A 23,340-nucleotide genomic window follows, 5' to 3' on the forward strand; every position below is an offset into this window, starting at 1 on the left:
AAAAAAAAAAAAAAATGAATAGACCTATAACAAGAGATTGAATTCCTGATCAAAAATCTTCCCACAGGGCTTCCCTGGTGACACAGTGGTTAAGAATCCACCTGCCAATGCAGGGAACCCGGGTTCCAGCCCCGGTCTTGGAAGATCCCATGTGCCGCAGAGCAATTAAGCCCGTGCGCCACAACTACTGAAGCCTGCGCGCCTGGAGCCCGTGCTCTGCAACAAGAGAAGCCACTGCGATGAGAAGACCGCGCACCGCAACGAAGAGTAGACCCCACTCACTGCAACTAAAAGAAAACCCACGCACAGCAACAGGGACCCAACACAGCCAAAAATAAAATTAATTAATTTTTTAAAATCTTCCCACAAAGAAAAGCCTGGCTCAAGTGGCTTCACAGGTAAATTCTAACAAATATGGAAAGAATTAATACCAGTCTTTCACAAACTCTTCCCCTAAACCAGGACACTTTTTTTGTTTGTTTGTTTTTGTTTTTGCGGTACACGGGTCTCTCACCTCTGTGGCGTCTCCCACTGCGGAGCACACGTGCAGGCCCAGCGGCCCATGGGCCCAGCCGCTCCGCGGCATGCCGGATCCCCCCGGACCGGGGCATGAACCTGTGTCCCCTGCATCAGCAGGCGGACTCTCAACCAGTGCGCCACCAGGGAAGCCTGAACCAGGACACTTTCTAACTCATTCTATGAGGTCAGCGTTACCCTGATACCAAAGCCAGACAAAAATATCACAAGAAAACCACAAATCCATCATCTTTTATGAACAAAGACACACACACACAAATCAACAACAAAAACTATTAAACCAAACCCAACAACATAAAAAAAAAATTATGCGCAGGAATTCCCTGGTGGTCCAGTGTTAGGACTCCACGTTCTCACTACTGGGGGCCCAGGTTCAATCCCTCGTCAGGGAACTAAGATCCCACAAGCCGTGCAGCGCACCCAAATTAAAAAAAAAAATTACGTGCAACAGTCAAGTGATATTTATTCCAGGAATGCAATGTTGGTCCAAAATTGGGAAAAATCAATCAATACAATACACCATATTAATACAGTAAGTGACAAAACTGTATGATTATCTCAACAGATGCAGAAAAAGCATTTGATAAAATCCAACACCCTTTCATGATAAAAACAGTCAACAAATTATGAATAGAAGGGAACTTTCTCACCTTGATAAAGGACATCTGCACAAAATCCACAGTTAACATCATACTTAACGGCGAAACACTCAAAGTTTTCCCTCTAAGATCAGGAACAACACAAGGATGCCCACCCTCATTTCTACTCAACATTGTACTGGAGGGTCCAGCCAGAGCAGTCAGGGAGAAAAAGAAATAAGGCATCCAAAGGAAGAAGGAAAACCATTCACAGATGACATGATCACGTCTATAGAAGACGCTGGGAAATCGCAAAATTTTTAAAAATTAGAGGTAATAAATTTAGCAAGGTTGCAGGATGCAAGATCGATACACAAAAATCAGTTATATTATTACATACCAGCAGTGAACAATCTGAAAATGAAATTAAGGGGACAATTTCATTTATAATAGCATCGAAAAGAATAAAATACTTAGAAATAAGTTTAACAAAGGAAGCACAAAACGTTTACATTGAAAACTAAAAAACACTGTTGAAATAAATTAAAGCCCTAATAAACGAAAAGACAGCTTGTGTTCACAGATTGGAAGACTTTCTTTTTTTTTTAATTATAGTTGATTTACAATGTTGTGTTAGTTTCAGGCGTACAGCAGTGAATCAGTTATACATATACATATATCCACTCTTATTTTTAGATTCTTTTCCCATATAGGTCATTACAGAGCATTGGGTAGAGTTCCCTGCCCTATACAGTAGGTCCTTATTAGTTATCTATCTTATATATAGTAGTATGTATATGTTAATCCCAATCTCCTAATTTATCCCTCCTCCCTGGAAGACTTAATACTGTTAAGATAGCAGTACTCCCCGAATTGATCTAGAGATTCAATGCAATCCTCCTCAAAATCTCAACAGCATTTTTTGCAATAAGTGATAAGCTGACCCTAAAATTCATATGGAAATGCAAAGAACTCAGGATAGCCAAAACAAGCTCGAAAAAGAAGAACACAGTTGGAAGACTCACGCTACCCAATTTCAAAACTTACTGCAAAGGTACAGAAATGAAGACTGTGGGGTACTAGAATTTGGGTAGACATAAACGTCACTGGAATAGATTTGAGAGTCCAGAATTATACTCTTGCATTTATGGCCAACTGATTTATTTTATTATTTTATTTTTTTGGCTGTGCTGCGGCATACGGGATCTTAGTTCCCCAAGCAGGGATCGAACCCGTGCGCCCTGCAGTGGAAGCATGGAGCTCTAACCGCTGGACTGCCAGGTAATTCCCCAACTGATTTTTAACCCAAGGTGCCAAAACTATTCAATGAGTAAAGAATGTTCAACAACTGGTGCTGGGACAACTGGATAGCTATAAGCAAAAGTATGACATTGGACTTCTACCCCACACCATATATAAAAGTTAATTCAAACTGGATCAGAGACCTCAATGTAAGAGCTAAAACTACAAAATATTTAAAAGAAAATATACAGGCTTCCCTGGTGGCACAGTGGTTGAGAGTCCACCTGCTAATGCAGGGGACACGGGTTCGTGCCCCGGTCCGGGTAGATCCCACGTGCCACGGAGCAGCTAGGCCCGTGAGCCATGGCCGCTGAGCCTGCACATCCGGAGCCTGTGCTCCGCAACGGGAGAGGCCACAACAGTGAGAGGCCCGCATAACGCAAAATAAATAAATAAAAATTTTTAAAAATAAATAAATAAAAGAAAATATAGGAGTAAATCTTCATGGATTGGTCAATGGCTTCTTGGATATGACACCAAAAGCATAGGTGAAAAAAGAAAGAAAAGACAGGAGTTCATCAAAATTTAAAACTTTTCTGCTTCAAAGGACACAAGAAAGTGCAAAGACAACCCACATAATGGGAGAAAATATCTGCAAATCATTTATCTCATAAAGGGCTGTTCTTGATACCAGATGTAAAGAACTTTTGCAAACCAACAAATGAAAAGACAAATAATCCAATTTAAAAATGGACAAAGGGGGACCTCCCTGGTGGCGCAGGGGTTAAGAATCCACCTGCCAATGCAGGGGACGCAGGTTCAAGCCCTGGTCCAGGGAGATACCACACGCCACAGAACAACTAGGCCCGTGCGCCACAACTACTGAGCCTGTGCTCTGGAGCCCACAAGCCACAATTACTGAGCCCGCGTGCCACAACTACTGAAGCCTGTGCACCTAGAGCCCATGCTCCGCAACAAGAGAAGCCACCGCAATGAGAAGCCCGCGCGCCGCAATGAAGAGTAGCCCCCGCTCACCGCAACTAGAGAAAGCCCGCGTGCAGCAACAAAGACCCAACACAGCCATAAATAAATAAATGTTTTTTAAAAATGGACAAAGGATTTGAATAGACATTTCTCTGTAGAAGATATACAAATGGACAATAAGCACATGAAAAGCTTACCGTTAGCCATTAGGAAAATAAGAAAAAAAAAAAACAACCCACGATGAGCAAAATACCACTTCACACCCACTAGGAAGCTGAATTCAAAAAGACAGATAATAACAAGTGTTAATGAGGATGTGGAGAAATCAGCACTCTCCTACAATGCTGGTGAGAGCGTAAAATGATGCAGTCACTATGGAAAACTGTCTGGGGGTTTCTCAAGGTTAAACACAAGGATTACCATATGACTCAGCAATTCCACTCCTAGGTACATACCCAGAAGAAATGAATGCATATGCGCCCACAAAACTTTGTCCAAAAATGTTCACAGCAGCATTATTCCTAAGAGCCAAAAAGTGGAAACACCCCAAATGTCCATCAGGTGAGGACTGGATAAACATAAGGTGACATAACCATAGAGTGGAATGTTATGCAGCCATAAAAAGGAATGAAGTTCTGATAGATGCTATAGCAAGGATGAACCTTGAACACATTAATGCAAAGTGAAAGCAGCCAGACACAAACAGCTACAGAGCATATGATTTCATTCATACGAAATGTCCAGAGCAGACAAATTCATAGACAGAAAGTAGATGAGCAGCTGCCAGGAGCTGGGGTTGGGGAGTGGCTTGACTGCCTAATGGGCACAGTTTCTTTTGGGGACATAAAAATGTTCCGAAATTAGATACTGGTGATCACTGCACAACTCTGAAAACACTAAAATCAGCCGGATAGTACACTTTAAAAGGATGAATTTTATGGTCTGTGAATTATATCTCAGTAAAGATGTCATTTTAGAACAAAAAGCACAAGAGCCACCTATGTACCAACAAGGGGAAAAGTCCATCTTAAAAAGCTTTAAGATAAAAAACTGCTGCTGAGGGACTTCCCTGGTGGTGCAGTGGTTAAGAATCTGCCTGCCAATGCAGGGGACATGGGTTTGATCCCTGGTCTGGGAAGATCCCACATGTCGCAGGGCAACTAAGCCCGTGCGCCACAACTACTGAAGCCCGCGTGCCTAGAGCCTGTGCTCCAAAACAAGAGAAGCCACCGCAATGAGAAGCCTGCGCACCACAACGAAGAGTAGCCCCCGCTCACCACAACTAGAGAAAGCTCACATGCAGCAACGAAGACCCAGAGCAGCCAAAAAACAAACAAACAAAAGAACTGCTGGGCTTCCCTGGTGGCACAATGGTTAAGAATCTGCCTGCCAATGCAAGGGACATGGGTTCGAGCCCTGACCCGGGAAGATCCCACATGCCGCGGAGCAACTAAGCCCGTGTGCCACAACTACTGAGCCTGCGTTCTAGAGCCTGCAAGCCACAACTGCTGAAGCCTGCGCGCCTAGAGCCCGTGCTCCGCAACAAGAGAGCCATGACAATGAGAAGCCCGCACACCGCAACGAAGAGCAGCCCCCGCTCGCCACAACTAGCGAAAGCCTGCGTGCAGCAACGAAGACCCAACGCAGCCAAAGATAAAAACAAACAAATAAATTTATTTAAAAAAAAAAAAAAAAGAACTTCTGCTGACCCACACAAACCAGTCTAACTCCAAGTGGTGACCAGCTCTGTTTGGCCCCAGCTGAGTAGCGGCTGGGGTCAGAGCTTGGTACCGAACAGGCTCTGCTACCTTTGCTGAGTGGGTCCCACTTCGTGATGGAGACGCAGATGGGTGAGTTTACACGGAAAGGGAGATGGATTTCGAGAGCATCTAATACACGCCAGGCACAGTACAAGGGGCTGGCACACACCTAGGAGCAAGGCCACACCATCAGGGCACTCACCTACTACTGGGTGGTAGGATAATAAACCAAATAAACAGGTAGGACAAGGACGCGGAGTGACAAGTGCTTCCAGGAAAAAATAAGCAGAGCAAGAGGATGGAGTAATAGGGTGGGGACATTTTAGCAGGGTGGCCAGGGAGGGCCTCTTGAGGAAACAATTTGAGCAGAGGCCCAACAGAGATGATACACGAGCCACACGGCTATCTGAGGGAAGGAGCTTTCCAGGCAGAGGTAATAGCACATGCAAAGGTCCTGAGGTTGGACTGTGTCTAACATGTTTGAGGAATAGTGTGGGGCCCTGTGTGGCTGGAACAGAGCAAGAAAGAGAGGAATAGGAGGAGGTGAGGGGAGAGAGGTGATGGGGCAGGGGGAGGAGGGTAAGGATATCATGCAGGGCCTTCTGGGTGATAATGACGACTTTTTTGGCCGCACCATGCAGCTTGCAGGATCTCAGTTCCCTGACCAGGGATTGAATCCAGGCCACGGTAGTGAAAGCCCGGAATCCTAACCGCTAGGCCACCAGGTAACTTCCAAGGACTTTAGCCTTTACACTGAGGGAACTAGGAGCCATGTTGGGTTCTGAGCAGAGGAAGGGCACCTTCTTAAAAGGCCCCCTCCCACCACTGCAGGAAGAACTGCCTGGGGTGGAGCGGGGGGAGTGGAGTCAGAAGGTGCAGGACCTAGCAGGAAGTGACTGCAATGGTCCAGGTCAGCACTCATGTTAGAGGGAATAATAACGGTTACAAAAACTAATAGCGGGACTTCCCTGGGGGCGCAGTGGTTAAGAAGCCGCCTTCCAATGGAGGGGACACGGGTTCAAGCCCTGGTCCGGGATGATCCCACATGCCGCGGAGCAACTAAGCCCATGCGCCACAACTACTGAGCCTGCACTCTAGAACCCTCGAGCCACAACTACTGAAGCCCGCGTGCCACAACCACTGAAGCCCGCACACCTAGAGCCCGTGCTCTGCAACAAGAAAAGCCACCGCAATGAAAAGCCCGTGCACCGCAACGAAGAGTAGCCCCCGCTCGCCACAACTAGAGAAAGCCCGCGCACAGCAACAAAGACCCAACGCAGCCAAAAATAAATAAATAAATAAAAAATAAATTTATTTCAAAAAAAAAAACAACTAATAGCAAAGCTCTCCATGTACCAAGGCACAAGTACCATTTTTGCAGAAACCAACAAGCTGATTCTAAAATTTACATGTAAAGGTAAAGAAACTAGACTGGCCAAAACAATTCTGAAAAAGAACAAGGAATTCCCTGGTGGTCCAGTGGTTAGGACTTGGCTCTTTCACTGCTGGGGCCGGGTTCGATCCCTGGTTGGGGAACTAGGATCCCGCAAGACGCGTGGCACAGCCAAATTTTAAAACCTTAATTAATTCAAAATCTCTCAAAATGCATCACAGTTATAAGGTACACAGAAACGTGCAGATAAATATTTATATCAGCATTGATCATAAGCACCCAGAACTGGAGACAACCCAGCATCCGTCAGCATCCTTCAGTGGGTGAACACTTCAACAGCCAGTGATCCAGACACACCATGAAATGCTCCTCAGCAACAAAAAGGATCAAACTATCAAGGCACACAGCCTTGGATGGCTCTCAGAGGTGTTATGCAGAATGAAACAAGCCAGACTCAAAAGGCTGCATGAGTCTATTTATATGACATTCTGGAAAAGGCAAAACGATAGAATGGAGTGGGGCGGGGCGGGGGGGGGGCGGTGACTGCAAAAGGACACAGGGGATTTTGGAGCGTGATAAGAGTGTTCTATATATTGTTTGTGGTGGTAACTCTTTGTGTGTTCACGATGTGTAAATTTTATACCTAGGGTGGGGGAAAAAACCCACAAAAATGAGCATGCTCTGTGTTCTGATACACTAAGATCTCCAAGAAATACTGTTAAGTGACAACCTCATCGTTCACAACAGGGTGTTAAGCTGGGCGGGAGAGGGAAGTGGATACACACACATTCGTATTTGCTTCCATTTGCATTGAGAAACTGGGAGGACGCAGGAGAGGAGCGAGGGTGGTTAGCCATGGCTGTAGAAGTAGGAGGACAGGAAGCAAGCTTCTCTCTCTCCATTCTTCCTGATATTTTTTTTTTTTTTTTTTTTCTTCCTGATATTTTTGAACTTGGTTCCATGTTGGACATACTACCTATTCAAACAATTATATTAAAAAGAACACTCGGACTTCCCTGGTGGCACAGTGGTTAAGAATCCACCTGCCAATGTAGGGGACACGGGTTCCATCCCTGGTCCGGGAAGATCCCACATGCCGCGGAGCAACTAAGCCCATGTGCCACTACTACTGAGCCTGTGCTCTAGAGCCTGGAATTCATAACTACTGAGCCCGCACACCCCAACTACTGAGCCCGCATGCTGCAACTACTGAAGCCCGCGCACCTAGAGCCCGTACTCCGCAACAAGAGAAGCCACCGTAACGAGAAGCCTGTGCACCGCAACGAAGAGTAGCCCCTGCTCACCGCAACTAGAGAAAGCCCGCGCACATCAACGAAGACCCAATACAGCCAAAAAAAAAAAAGAATCTTCAACGCTTCCAAGGGATAGTGTACAAAAAGGAGAAAAAAAGTAACTTTGTGGCAAGGAAAGCTGACAGACATGCCATCTCACCCAAAAGATCAAGGTCAACATCACCCACGGGAAGCTTTATTGATATAATGGACCACGGATAGGATGTGAGAAGAGTACCTCATCTTTGTGGTCCTCTTCCCCACAACCCATAGCCCCACTCAAACCATGAGAAAATACCAGATAAACCCAAATTGCGGGACAGTCTATAAAATACCAAGGTCATGAGGGCTACCCTGGTGGCGCAGTGGTTGAGAGTCCGCCTGCCGATGCAGGGGACACGGGTTCGTGCCCCGGTCCGGGAAGATCCCACATGCCGCAGAGCAGCTGGGCCTGTGAGCCATGGCCGCTGAGCCTGCACATCCGGAGTCTGTGCTCCGCAGCGGGAGAGGCCACAACAGTGAGAGGCCCGCTTACCACAAAAAAAAACAACAACAACAACAAAAAAAAACCAAGGTCATGAAAAGCAAAGGCTGTGGCGCTGTCATAGCTGGGCGGAAGCTAAGGAGACGGGATGACCCAATGCGATGTGGGATCCTGGATGGGGTCCTGGGACAGAAAAAAGGATGTATTGGGGACAACTGCGGAAATGTGAATCAATTCTGGCTTTCGTTAATAATGATAATATGCCAAGGTTAATTTCTTAGCTGTGAGAAATACACCACGGCAAGGTAAGAGGTTAACCTTAGGTAAAGACGGGTGAAGAGTATATGCGAGCTCTCTGTGCTATCCCCATAACTTTCCTGTATGTTTACAGCTTGCTTACTTTCTGTAAATCTAAAGTTATGCCAAAATAAAAAATGTCTTAAAGAAACGAAACAAAGGCAAAAACCCCTCCAGACACTAAATAGCAAAGAACTTGGCGTGAGGCATGACACATTCCAGCGAGATTTTGGACTATCAAAGATAAGACCTGGGAAGTCCCTGGCAGTCCAGTGGTTAGGACTCAGAGCTCTCACTACCAGGGCCTGGGTTCAATCCCTGGTCAGGAACTAAGAGCCCGCAAGCTGCACGGCACGGTCAAAAAAAAAGAAGAACACAAAACCAAAACCAAACCAAAAGACAGACTTAATCCTGGCATTTAATGTGGGGGGGGGGCATTCACACATAAAAAAAATAAAGAAAAAGGATCTGAGAAGAGCCACAAGCTGATGAAGGTGGTCCCAAGCAAAGGGCAAGACGAACCTCCACCTTACTCTTCCTATAAGAGAGAACTGTACAGCGAGTAAACAGTCCAAGAACTCTTGTAATTAAAAATCAAGCTAGATGGACCTAGAGACTGTCACACAGAGTGAAGTAAGTCAGAAAGAGAAAAACAAATATCGTATATTAATGCATATATGTGGAACCTAGAAATATAGTACAGATATTTGCAAAGCAGAAATAGAGACAGAGATGTAGAGAACAAATGTATGGATACCAAGGGGCAAGGGGAGGGTGGGAGGAATTGGGAGATTGGGATTGACACATATACACTATTGATACTATGTATAAAATAGATAACTAATGAGAACATACTGTATAGCACTATGTTAACTCCACTTAATGCACCGTGGTGACCTAAATGGGAAGGAAATCCAAAAAGAGGGGATATATGTATATGTATAGCTGATTCATTTTGCTGTACAGCAGAAACTAACACAACATTGTAAAGCAGCTACACTCCAATAAAAATTAATTTAAAAAAAATCAAGCTAGGACATCCTTTTGCCAGGAGCGTATTCCAGGTGGGGGCCTCCCCACCTCAGAAAGTGGCCTGCTCTGAGCTCGCTGTCAACCTGTGCCAGGCGGTGCCACCGGGAGATGCCACTAGGGCAGAGGCCGCTGGAGCCGGGCTTCCTCCTGAATGGCTTCCGCCTAGACGAGGGGAAGTGTCGCAAGATGAGGAGACGTGTCAGCCCAAACCACAGGCAGCCTCTCTCAAGCTGAGTGGGCGGCTCACAGCCCCCAGTCACAGGTCCCTGATCTTGACTTATAGATCCCTGGGACTCCATCACCCCACCAGCCAGAAAAGAACAACTCTGAGGGTATCATCCTCAAAGCCACTGGCTCCCTGGCTGCAGGGCCTGCTGAGGGCCTTGTAGGCAAGCAGGCTGTGACCCTCCAGAAGGATCCTGGCCATGAGCACAGAAGACAGAGGCCCCGTGGCTGGGACAGTAGGGGCTGTGTCCCCAGCCCACCCGGGCTTCCTCCAGGGCTGGCCTGGCTGTGCCAGGGCGTATCACCCGGCAAGCAGACGTAACCCCAGCTGGGACTGTTCCTGCCTGCTGTGCTCGCCTGCTGGCCTGCCAGTCCCTAGAGACTCTTATGGCTGGGAAAACGTGTCATGGGGCAGAGTCTCCAGGGTGCCTCGTCCTCCTCCTCCGTCTGGGCATCAGGGTGTCATCGGGGCCCTGGGCAGCTCTGCGGGCCACCTGTCCACACGCTATGGGTCTGTGATCCAAGCGGGTTCAAGTTTAGGCAAAGGAGGTCTCCCAGAACAAACAGAGCATGGTTCTCCACGCTGTGGCATTTGACTGGAATCCCCCTGGGAGTTTCAAGTTGGTCTGGGGAGGGGTCTGGCACTGGGCATCTCCCCGTGACGGACACTAATGGGCTGCCAGGACTCAGAAGCGATGACCCCAGCAGCTTCCTTTCCTTGGTTCTTGGTCCAAGCAGGCACTTGGGTATCCTCGGGTAGGGGGGTGGGGGTGGGAGGGAAGCTGCCTTCAGACCTCGGGTCCCCGTTGAGAGAGTGTGCGAGCGCCCAGACAGAGTGGCTGCCTGGTACCCAGGCAAGAAGCAAGAGTCGGAAGGGATGGCTCACTGGAAGCTGTGCAGGACCTCAGTCACCTCAGCCCAGGGAGGGGGCCCTGCTCGGCCCCATCTCACAGCCAGGAAGCCGGTCCAGAGAGACAGCCATGCCTGGCCGGCCCCGAGGTCTTAGCCTGTTACTGTTATTACCCTGTGCCCAAAGGGCAAATCACAGCCCTCCCCATAAAAAGGATACACTTGCTTCTGTCCCCCCTGGAGCACCCCAAAACCCTCTTCTATTCTCAGTCCCACACAACCCAGGTGGGCTGTGAGCCCCTAAAGGCAAGTCACAGGGCTGTCCGCTGGTCCCCTTCTCAGTGGACATCTGTGCAGTGAAATTAATCCAAGTTTGGTCTTAAGGTACCTTCACGGAACAAATATGCGTGCTCCTACCCTGTGCCAGAATGGCGAGGAACGCTCGAAGATCCCTGCCCTTGTGGACCTGCCGTCCGCGGGGTGGGGAGAAAACAACACACAAAACAGTTTCCGGTCCTAAGATGAGCTCTGAAGAAAACACATCTAGGCACGCGATCTGAGTGCCAGGGCCCTGTGTGAACCAGGGTAGGTCAGGGACGGCCTCTCAGAGGCGTGAGGTTTGAGCAGGGACCCAAGGAGAGAGGGGCAGGGTGTGGAGAACTCTGGACAAAGAGGAGATGTGGAGGAAGGAAGAGAAAGGCCCCGAGTAGGCGTGAGTCTGGGGGGTTCAGGGGCGGCCAGGAGGCTGTGTGGCCGGCGGGATGAGCTTGGGGGGCAGTGGGAGCAGGCGAGGGCGGGGGTGTTGGGGGGCCAGTGGAGGACTTGGACTTTTAGCCCAAGTGTGGGGGCCGCAGAGCGTGGTGGGCAGAAGAGGGACATGCCCAGACTCAGGTGTTCACAGGTACCCTGTGGACACTGTGGGCGGTGGGGGAGGCAGGGCGGGTGCCAGGGGACCAGGGCAGAGGCAGCTGCACTGGTCCAGGTCGTGGAAGGGGTCGGGACGGGTGAAGCGCGGCGAGGACACGCTGATGTGGGAGCCCTGGGATGGACTCTTTGGCCAATCCCAAGTCCACTCATTCAACCCAGGTGAACAGCTGCCAGGCAGCATCCTGGCCTCCACACCCAGGGAGGGGAGGGCCACACACCCAGTGCTGGCCATCCATCTCCCCATGTCCTCCTCTGTGTAGACACGTGTTCTACACAGGTGTCCCTTGTCCACGTGCAAATCCTGGGAGCGGGTGACTAGACACAGCCTGAGCATCCATCACCACCAAGAGGCTGGTGAACAAACAAAGGTGGCTTTGCACCATGGAGTACTATGCAGCCATGACAACAAGAAAGCACCCTGTGTAACAGGCCATGAGCCTCGAGCCGGGGCCCACAGCCAGGCAGGATGGGCACAAAGGTCCTCGTGTAGCAGTCACCTACCTGCTTCCAGGCAGCTGCTGCCTGTCCTCGTCTAGACAGAAAGACCTACTGCCTCCTCCAAGAAGCATTCCCTGACCACCATTCCCACCCCAAGGCTCCCTATGGGGCCGCCGTCTCCCACATGCCTCCACTCCCTTCTCACTGGAAAGTACCTCCTCAGAGAAGGACCTCTAGGGCCTCTCAGGTAGAGTGAACAAGTGGGTAAGGATGGGGCTCAGAGCCTCACCCCCACCGCCTGCCCCATTTCTGCCCCTCAACTGCCTCATCTGTAAAATGGGGCCAAGCTGAGGGGACGTACAGACAGCATTCAGTGCCTAGCACATGGTGAGTATGTCAAGGGCATGGAAAGTCCATTCAATGTGACAGGAAGACCAGACCCGCCCCCCAATCGCCACCAGAGGAGGCAACTCGAGCAGTTGAGCCGTGGCACCGGGCACCCCAATGGGCACTGCAAAAATCCCCACAAGGGCTTCACTTATTCCTCAACACCCGGCTTTGTTCCAGAAACTTCTGAGGTACAAATGCAGTGCAGAGGGAGGGAAAACTGGACCCTGTGAAGCTGGAGCCAAGGGGAAAAGGGAGGCTGGAAAATCCAACGGAGCCAGGGGTGAGGATGCTACTTCAGGTACAGGCCAGCAGGCCTGGGGGAAGGGGGCCACCCATGAAGGCCGAGGCTCTGGGTTCAAGTCTGGCCACTTGGGCAAACCTCTGCGACTCAGTTTCCTCGTCAGTAGATGGAGATCAAGCACTGGCCTCGAAGTAGGTGAGGCGCCTTGTACCCAGGTCCCAGCATGGATCCTGGCAAGCAGCACGTGAGACAGCACTGTCCTCTCTCACTGGGACAGCCGCAGTGACTCCTGCTGGCCCCCCACCTCCATTCTTACCGCTCTGGGAGGGTCAGGAAGCTCCAAGCAGCAGTTACAAACATTTCGACGAAGCAGGACCCCTAGGATGTGCTGCGTGGTTGGAAAACAAGTTTCTGAACAATATAAACAGGGTAGTCCCAGTTCTGGAAAGAAGATGTACCCCCAAAAGAAGCAACCCCGAATAGTGCTGTGTATTTTCTATAGGTACCAGCGTGTCCATATGTACGTAAACACGAGAGGGCTCTGACAGGATATATGCCAAACTGACAATGGTGCTTCCACATGGAGCTGGAAGGAAGGGACAGGGTGGGCAACGTAGATAGGTTCATTTGTGAAGATGTTTTTTTCTTGATTGGGCATTCACTTGTATCCTTCACAATGTATCCTTCCTCATCTGTCATGGTTTCCCTTTTTCGGAGAACTCAGTCTTCAGTGTTCTACTTATATAATTAAAATTAGGGGGCTTCCCTGGTGGCGCCGTGGTTGAGAGTCCGCCTGCCGATGCAAGGGACGCGGGTTCGTGCCCCGGTCGGGAAGATCCCACATGCCACGGAGCGGCTGGGCCCGTGAGCCATGGCCGCCGAGCCTGCGCGTCCGGAGCCTGTGCTCCGCAATGGGAGAGGCCACAGCAGTGAGAGGCCCGCGTACCGCAAAAAAAAAAAAAAACAAACACAAACAAAAACTTAGGAAAAATAGGCATCTGACAGGCAGTTTCCTGACCCCCATGGGCCCAGTGGTCTTGCCTTCGACTCAGGTCCCTTTCCATATCTGAAGGGGGCACCTGTGGAGCCCTCTGCCTGGGACACCCTTCTCTGGGGTCTGCAAGGGGCTGGCTCCATTGCAGGCCCGCCCTGACCACCCCGTCTGAAGCAGCCCCTGCCCAGCCACTCTCTCACTCTCCCCATCGTTTTCACTGCACTTCTCCATCTTCAGAATGTCACTGCTCATTTAACCATTCTGCTGACCTCTGTCCATCTCAGTCCCCGCTGGGTCCCCAGCACCCGGCATGCTGTCAGACACAGAGTTAACCTCAAGGATCCGGAAAGCCAGAAATCGCTCCATCCGTCACCTCGGCCCCAGCCCCAGATACAAGCACCGTAGTGTCCAATACTGACCTGACAGCCAAAAGCCATGGCCACACCTTCCCAACCCCACTATCCCCGGGCAGTGGGCTCTGGAGGAGACAGGCCCGGCTCAGGGCCCGCTCCTGCCCTCCTCCCTATGTGACTTCAAGCCAGTCCACCTCTGAGGCCTCAGTTTCCCTACCTGTGAAGCAGGGATGCTAAGGGCAGTATCTGCCCCCAAGGACGGCTGGGACCATGTGGTCAGATTTTAGACATAAGTCCCTGGGGCACGACACACAGTGACTCTCCACAAACATCAGCTCTTACTGTGTTATAAACATCCAGCAGCAGGTGAAACCGAAAGGGCCACCCAGCTCCCTGTTCAAGGTGAGGGTGACTCCAAAGGGGAAAATCCCCAGCATCTAGCAGGGACCTCACTGCCAATACTAACAGGAACCCCAATGTACCTGGAAGCAGGAGCCTTTTCTCTCTAGTGCCATTTTGCCTCGGAGGCAGGGTAATTTTTTTCTTTATTCGGATTGGGGCTAATGGACTATAAATATCTCATTATTGGCTTGCATTTTTCCAAGCTCTAACAATAAGGGCTTAATTACAGTATGCGGTTGGCAACCCCAGTAAATTAAGGGTTAGCCGACGTCCCCATTTCTTTCTGCAGCTGAGGGGCCTGTAATTTCGGCATTTTCATTCAAATCGGGCAAAAGCTTGGCAGATGTGGCTCTGAACCAAATGCAAACACCGGAGAGACACAGGGTTCCATGCCATGCCCAGCGTTTTCTGCCCTCACTACCTTTGAAAACTCCAAATCTGGAACTGTCCACGAGGCCATCCTCTGCCCTCACCCACAATGAACTGGACTTTTTACCAGAGGATTTCAATCCGTGTACCTAGCAAGGGCCATTATCCCCAGACAAATAACTCTGAAAAGCATTTGGGCAGCCCAGAGCTGAGCTCTGGAGAAATCTGTCTTCCTGGTTATAAACATAATCCCCAAATGAGCCAAAACGAATAAAGACTTATGTGGGGAGACAACCCACATGTGGGGTTCGAAGCTGTACATTTTTCCAGGCTTTTTACTATGAAAATACAACTGTTTAGAATAAGATGGGCTCACACGTCCATTTGGTCTGGGCCCTAACAGGTCTTGCACAGGCTTTCTGGGTCATTCAATTCTCTTCTAGATCACTCTGAGTAGTTATTTCGTAGTTGGTTGTCTGGACACATTGTCTAGTCAATTCGATACTGTTGGGCCTTTTTTGCTCCCAATTTCCCACCATCATATGCTGAATGAGCATAAAAAAACTCTCATGGCCAGTCACCATTCCCACTGAGAAACAGCAGGAACGGGCTCCCACAAGCATTTCAGGACCTGGTTCACCAGCTGGTTCCAGCTGCATCCCCAGAGCTCAAAGTACACTGACAGGTGCTCAATGAGTGTCTGTGCTAAAATGAGGCGTTACTTATATTAACAATCATGAATTCCTTTTCTTTAAGGAAAGAGAAATTAACAACTGATCTTCAGAGTCCTGACCCAGGGCTATACAAAATGCACAGGTCTAATGTTTCACAAGGATTAGCTCATTCGAATGCTCAGCCCGCTCCCAGGAGAGAGGAACCATCATGAACCCCGCTTTCCAGACAAAGAAACTGAGGCCCAAGAAGTGAGGTCATTCAGCTGATGGATGCCACCTTCCCACAGGTGCCTCTGGACTCTGCCTGCTCCGGCTGGCCTGGGTACTACAGATCACACAGGCAAAGGCCCTTCAGCTTTGCCTGAAAGGAAGGACCATGGAAACAGCAGCTGTCATTTGAACAGCGAAGAGCTGTTAAGGGACAAACCAGCCCAAAGAGCAAGCCATGTGCCCACCCCTCAGTCTGGCAGGGACGTGAGCCAACGGTCATCTGACACGCATTCATCCAGTACCCACTGTGTGCCCCGCAGCGGCCCCATGATACAGCTACGTCTCCCTGCAGGGACCCATCACCCGAGACCAAATGGAAACGCAGCTGGAAACGGTAGAGTCCGTGGGTAGCTGCTTCTTGTCAAAAGAAAAATGGCACCGGGCCCTACATGTGCTCACAGCCACTACTCACTCAGAGCGCCGAGGCGGAGCTGCACATCAAAGGCAAGAGCCCTCAGCTTGCCCAGAACCAGATCCAGAAGGATCACAACAGTGCCACCAGCAGCTCTCCCTCTACCCAGGGCCCTCCCTGGCCTCCAAGTCTCCACGTGGCCTGCACCCCGCCCCACCCCAGTACCCCCCTCACCTCACCTCCCCCCACTCGCCCACTATACCGTGTTCCAGGCACACTCCCACCTCAGGGCCTTTGCCCTGGCTGTTCCCACAGCCTGGGACGCTCTTCCCACAGATCTCCACAGGTCCTCCCTCACCTCCTTAAGTCTCTGTTCAAATGTCACCTTCCCATGGAGGCCTTCCCTGACCCTCCATTTAAACCTATAACCTCCCCCTGCCCTCTCCATAATCTTCTCTTTTTTTTCCATAAAACGGTTATCTTCTACCTTGTTTCTTCTTTATCTGCGTCCTGCTGGAAGGTCAGCTCCCCCAGGGCAGGGGCTTTGGTATCTTGCTCAGGGCTGTGTCTGCAGCCCTAGAACAGAACCGGGCACAGAGTGAACATGCTCAGAAAACACTTTTCAATGAACGAATGAAAAATGCATGACCTTTTACCTTTTAAGTGCTTTTTCACACTAGACACTCTTCCGAGACTCATTTAATCCTCACTCCACCCTCAATGCCCTAAGAGGTGAAACACACCCAACCTGGTGGCCTGAATGGGGCCCATGAGGAGGTAATGTTAAGAGCCCCATTTCCCAGCCGGGGAAACTGAGGCTCGGAAGACAAAGACTGACAGGATCAAGTCCAAGACTGGGAGACTCCAAGCTGGAGGCCTCAACCTCTGCCTCCCCTTCCTGCTCTTTTCCCAAGGGAATATTTCTACAGCCCTTCCCTTTGCCAGACCCTGAGGCTGAATGACAAGGGTCACCAGGGAGCCACATCCTCCCCCCTCTTTAGGGCCACAGGTCTATCTGCTGGTACAGGGCAGGACAAGCCCTGGGCCTTAACCTTAAGGTTTCCGGGGCCAGGAGGCTCCGGACAAATATGAAATGGGCCTGGGCAAGCACTAGGGAGTAGTGGGGACTCTGGCAGCTCAAGGGGCCACTCCTAGTCTGATGGGGCAGCCAGTGGCTGCTGCTTCTGAGACCCAGGCAGTTGGTGCCAGGCACAGGCCCAGGGAGGCCAGAATACGATGATTATAACAGCAGCAGCCACGGGTACAGGGTCCATGCACTCAACACACGTTAGCTCACCCTGTCCTGCAGAGAGGGCCTAGTAATCACCCCATTTTACGGAATAGGAATCGGGCCATAGTCACACAGCCAAACATGCTAGAGCCAGGCCTAGGGCCCAGAGCCTGTGCTCTACACCACTAAACCCTAAACATCTTTGGGGTTTTTGCTAGCATGACCAAAATCTGATTTTGATGCAAAATCTCACTTTTAAATGTTGACAGCTAATTAAAAACAAAACATTTTAGGGCTCCCCTGGTGGCGCAGTGGTTAAGAATCTGCCTGTCAACGTAGGGGACACAGGTTCGAGCCCTGGTCCGGGAAGATCCCACATGCCGCAGAGCAACTAAGCCCGTGCGCCACAACTACTGAGCCTGCACTCTAGATCCCATGAGCCACAACTACTGAAGCCTGCGCGTCACAACTACAGAAGCCCGCGCGCCTAGAGCCCATGCTCTGCAACTAGAGAAGCCACTGCAGTGAGAAGCCCGCGCACGGCAAGGAAGAGTAGCCCCCGCTCGCCGCAGCTAGAGAAAGCCCGCGTGCAGCAACGAAGACCCAACGCAGCCAAAAATAATAAAATAAATAAATTTATAAAAAACAAAACAAAACATTTTAAACTCCATGCTGGTGAAAAAAAAGACGGAGCAAGCAGGCTTCGGCCCCGTGGCCATGGACCTGCAACCCCTGGTACGGGGCTGGGCTATCTGGGCTATTCTCACTCTCGGATCAAGTTCTTAGAAAAGCCACAAGGAGGAGGCAAGGAAACAGAGCAGCCCGTGCTGCCCCCAAGGCACAGAGCTTGATATGCTCTCCTGTTTGTTCCTTGAAACCAGCCGGGAAACCCTCTGTGTGGGTCCAGGGCGCAAGGGAGGAAAAGGGTCTTCAGCTGCAGCACAGTTCAGCCAAAGTCACAAAAAGAAGCAGGCAGTGGGACTCAAAGCGAGGCCTGCCTGCCATCCCCCTATGGCAGGGCTTTGTAGCTGAGAAGCCTTACCCACACTCCAGAAATAAAAAGAAGTTGGCTCCTGTCTGAGCACCCCATACCCAAAGAGAGGCCTTTTTACAGCTTTGGCTCTCGGGCCCTGAATTAATGCGCTTAACGACCGACGTCACGCTGCAGGCTCTAGGAGGAGGTCGCCACAGGAGCCAGCTCAATAGCAGTTGGCCGTTGCCAGATGCCAGGGTGGGTGGGAGGGAAAGGTGAAGGGCAGGGGGCCCGAGAAGAGGTGGGGATGGGAGAGAGACCCGGGGTCTCCAACCCAGAGCCCTCAATCCCTCACTGAACAACCTCGAGCAAGAATGCGCAGCTCTCTGAGCCTCAGTTTTCTGCTCTAGAAAATGGGATCACAGCAGTGCCAGTCTCATAAGGCTTAAATGAAGTCCAGTGTGTAACTGCAGAGCACTTTTAATTCTGACTAGCCTTTGTTGTCGATACGTAAGGAACCAGCCTGGGGAGTAACAGCCCCATCCAAGTACACCTACTGTGTGCCAGGCACCATGCTAAGTGAGCACTTTCAGCACACCATGTCACTGCATCCTTGCAACAGTCTTGTTGAGGGTCCATCGCCCCATTTTTCAGAGGGGAAACTAAGGCTCAAAGAGGTCAAACAATCTGTGCGAGGTCACAAGGCAGGTGAAATGGACAGAGCTTTACAGACGCTCACCGGAAGCCTGGGCAGACGGGAAGATGGCCAAGCAGGGGGCCCACAGCCCAGCCCGAGGCTCAACCCAGGCCGCGCTGATCCCAAGTACACACCTTTCCGCCACAGTAGACAGAGGGCATTGAGCCAGAGACAAAGCAGCAAAGGAGGAAATTCGTGCTGCTGGGAGCAAAACCCCAGGCCTCTGGGAAGGCAGGGGCGGGGCTGGGTGCCCAGCTGGGCTCCACTGAGTGCCAGCCTGGTGGCCTTGGGCAAATAGCAAGTCTTTTCTGAGCTGAACCAAGAAACAACTCAGCTTGGGGCCTGCTGGATGAACATTATCTCTTAACATTGATAACAACAATAATAATAATGATGACTATGACGTTATTATTTGGCAGCCACAGTCACAAATGGAGTCCTTCCCAGAATGCAGAAGTGGCCACCCATCTGGGAGGCAGAAGGACAAGAGGTGGGGGAAGGGAGAGGGGAGAACCAACCGCCCTCAGTGGCCACAGGGTCCATTCGCATCCATTAGCTTCCTGAATCCTGGAAACAGCCCAGAGAGTGGAATTTGTCCACTGGACAGATTGGCAATCTGAGGCTTCTCAGGGCTGCCTAGGGAAGGCTGTATACCAGCTCTTGCCACCACAACCTGATCAGGCAAGAAGTTCCTTCCCAGGATCCAAGGAGGGCCCCCAATTTTCAGGCTTTAGCTTGGGGTTTGGACCCTATGTTCCAGGGCCCCGGAGGCACCCTGACATGGGCCAGGAGAGACTCCTGGAGGAAGTTCCCCCTGGGGTCCTACTTCCAATAGAAAGGAGTTCAGGTCTCATCCTTCAGCTCCCTTCTCCTCTGCTTGCTCCCACCACCCCCTGCCACAGAGGTGACGGCTAGGGCACTGAAAGGCAGATTAGGAGAAGGACAGACACCAGGACAGACAGACAAAAGGGTCCACTTGGAAGAGAGGAGCCAGAGTTCACCAGGCACCAAGTTGAAGAGTCAGCCCAGGAGAGCCAGACAACAGGGTCTCCTAGGTCCAGCCAGCCAGTCAGACAGACAGCAGAGGCCAGCTGGGTAACCCAACAGAGGAATAGCTAGGTGTTAAAGTCTGGGAAGGGCACGGATGGGCAACCAGACAGGACAGGTCATCCTGGATAGCTAGCCAGGCAGCAGGGGGCTGCCCTGCGGTACTGGACAGATGGATAGCCAAATGGTGGCGGCGGGGAAACCTATCCAGGACAGAGAGACAGCCAACCAGACGACAGAAACTGCTCCAGATAAATGAACAGCCAGCCAGACCGCAGGGATCGGCCCAATAGATATCTAGGTGACAGGTTTCGGACAGAAAAGGGGAACCTATCCCTGACCCACAGACAACCAGATGGCATAATTCACCCACTACAGCCGGGGGCCAGAGAGTCGGCGGGGGTTCACCGCACCTCCTGGCCCACGCCCCCCAGCCCCGGCAGGGAGCCCTCCGCCCAGGGCGTCCCACAGGGCCCGCCTCCCTGTCCCCGTCCCCGTCGCGGGCACGCAAGCGCCGCAGTTACGCCGGCGGCGCAGGACGCGCCATTCCCGGTCCGCCCTCCGCGCCCTAGGCCGCCGCCTGCCCGCTGTCGCCGCCCCGCTCGCTCACCGGCCCACGAAGTTCTCGAGCACCGAGCTCTTGCCGGCGCTCTGGCCGCCCACCACGGCGATCTGCGGCAGGTCCAGGTGGCAGCTCTGGCCGATGGAGCTGAAGGCATCCTGCAGCTTGTTGACCAGCGGGATCAGCTCTTCCATCCCGCGGTTGCCCATGGCGCCGGCGGCCCCGGCCCGAGAGCCCAGCGCTCCCCGCCCGCCCCTGGCCCTCGACGATGCGGCCCCGCGGCGTCCGCGGCCGTTGCTCCCCGCCCGCCCGGGCCTCGGCGCGACGCCCGCTCCCGGTTCGGCCTCACGGTCGCCGCCTCATCCGGTTCTCAGGCAACACCCGACCCAAGCGACCTCCCGCCCGGGCCCTGGGGCTGCACCCAAAGCTCTCGCGCCACCCCCGATTGGTCGGCTGCGCTGTCACTCGTGCACACAAGCCAATGAAAGCGAAGCACGGGCCTACGGCCAAATGAGTCTTTCCCCTGGGGACCTTCTCTCGGACTCATTGGACGAAAGAACTGTCGCTATTGTGCTAGAAGCCAATAGCGGCGGGAAGCGAGTTATCCAGGCCCGGAGGCGGTGTTTCGGGAAAAGGCATTTTGGCCCCGCCTATTAGGGGCAGTTCCAGGATAGCAGGAACATCCGCCAATCTTATTGGCAGGGAGATCGCCAGTCAACAAAGCTGGCCAATGATACTAGGGATCGGTTCTTAACCACGGTCTGTCACTTGACGCTACCTAGTTCCCTAAAAATTTCCCATTGGTTTATATAAATATCACCCCGTTTCATCAGCCAACAAATCAAGAGAGTGGGACTTAACCTCCGAATCTTGACTCTGATTGAAAACTGTACCTGTCCATCAAAGAACCTCCTCCCGTTCTTGTGATTGTCGTGTCTACTGGAGTCTTCCGGAGCAGAGGGTAGGCCCGCAGTACTCGCCAACGCGCGCCACCTCCTGGTAGGATGCAGTGGCGATCCTCACTTGTGAGTTTCTGGGCTCTAGAGAAAACTAAAAGTCCCAGAATGCGTCTCGGGCCCGGGCTTGCAAATCAGCTCCCTGCGCGGGGTCCCAATGCACTTTGAAGGTGAGAGTCAGGCTGTTAATGGTTCCTAGGGAGAGGCAGTCTAGCACGGCCTCGCTGGCTCCCACTTTCATTCCTATTAAGACGTCTCCATGCCCTTGCAAACGCTGTGCTCTCCCCTAGGAATACCTTCCGCTCACGCCTGTCTTGATGCGGCTAACGCTCCAACGTTGTTCCCCTGCCTCTTGAACTTCAACGCATCTTGGATCTTTTTTTTAAAAATAAATTTATTTATTTTTTATGTTTGTCTGTGTTGGGTCTTCACTGCGTGTGGGCTTTCTCTAGTCGCAGCGAGCAGGGGCTACTCTTCGTTGCAGTGCGTGGGCTTCTCATTGCAGTGGCTTCTCTTGTTGTAGAACATGGGCTTCTAGGCATGCGGGCTTCAGTGGTTGTGGCACGCGGGCTCAGTAGTTGTGGCTGGCGGGCTCTAGAGCACAGGCTCAGTAGTTGTTAGTTGCTTAGTTGCTTCGCAGCACGTGGGATCTTCCCGGACCAGGGTTCGAACCGTGTTCCCTGCATTGGCAGGCAGATTCTTCCAGGGAAGCCCCTGGATCTTTTCGAGTACCCGATGAAACTCAACGGACCCTTTCCCCAGGAAAAAACACGTTATTTTGCAGGTAACGTTGGGGGTTCTGGGAACTGGGAACTCTTGACCACTTGGAAAAGAGGCCGGGAATAGGTGGAACAATTTTAAGACAAATGATTTGATTATGCTGGGCATAGATAGGCCAGAGAGACAGCCCAGTAAGGAGCTAGCAGCAAAGGAGGTGGGGAAGTAGTCTGACAGAGCGGGGTGGTAACAGGGGAATGGAGAAAGAAGGAGTAGGAGGATGGCAGAGTGGCCAAAGGTATATGCCTGGTCCATGACCCAAAACTATTAGTCTCAGAGATAGGCAAAATGACTGACAATGTTTGGCACTGCAGCCTTGACCACGATCACAGAAACCTGGAAACACCCTAACTGCTCATCCATAGAGCTCATTAAATAAATACTATGCAGCATCTGTAAACAAGATTGAGGAAGTTTTCATGTACTGACGTGTAAACAATTTGAGATACACTAAGAGAAGGGAAAAAAGCAAGGTACAGAACTGCATGTATAGGATGCTGACATTCATGAAAAAATGTACACATGGAAAATTTATGGAAGAATACACAAATTGATAATTATGATATTTGAATTGTAGATCCTACAAGTGTTACTTTTTCAGTTTAAAAAACTGTAGCTTCTAAGAGCACCACCAGCTCTGTAATCGGCCATATCTGGATTAGATCCTAGGCCTGTTTATTTGCTGGGTGATAATGAGCAAGTGACTTCATTTCTCAGTTTCCTCATCTGTAAAATGGGGAACCATAAAGTTGCAAGAATTAAATACACTTGACGACCATTTAGAACAGTGCCAGGCACAGTATAAGCACCTTCTAGATCACACATGTTATTATCACTGTGTTTACTGACAACTAGATTAAGTCTGAATAGTCAAGGTCAAGAACCAGAGCTTTGGAGCCCAGGTGCTTCTTCCTTGATGGTGACCTTGGCAAGTGACTTCCCCCTCTCTGGACCTGTTTCTCCACCCCCAGGATGGCTGGGGGGCCTGAGCCACAGGAAAGGAATGCAGCTCCC

The 23,340-nt window shown here is 51.1% G+C and overlaps 1 protein-coding gene across 9 annotated transcripts in view; it reads right to left on the reverse strand.

Moving 5' to 3' along the window:
* DNM2 (dynamin 2) overlaps nucleotides 1-20,986 on the reverse strand; it is a 94,224-nt gene extending 73,238 nt beyond the window's left edge. For all 9 annotated transcript variants that reach the window (XM_027085155.1, XM_027085156.1, XM_027085154.1 and 6 more), the window contains exon 1: nucleotides 20,642-20,986. In XM_027085155.1, coding sequence (XP_026940956.1) covers nucleotides 20,642-20,802 — 161 coding nt within the window. In that variant the 5' untranslated portion in view covers nucleotides 20,803-20,986. The remainder of the gene's footprint in view (nucleotides 1-20,641) is intronic.
* Between the last annotated feature and the right edge of the window lie 2,354 nt (nucleotides 20,987-23,340).

This window comes from Aethalodelphis obliquidens, unplaced genomic scaffold, assembly GCF_003676395.1.
Source record: "Aethalodelphis obliquidens isolate GAN/ISIS:26980383/991018 unplaced genomic scaffold, ASM367639v1 scaffold53, whole genome shotgun sequence".
In the NCBI taxonomy this organism is placed as follows: Eukaryota; Metazoa; Chordata; class Mammalia; order Artiodactyla; family Delphinidae; genus Aethalodelphis; species Aethalodelphis obliquidens.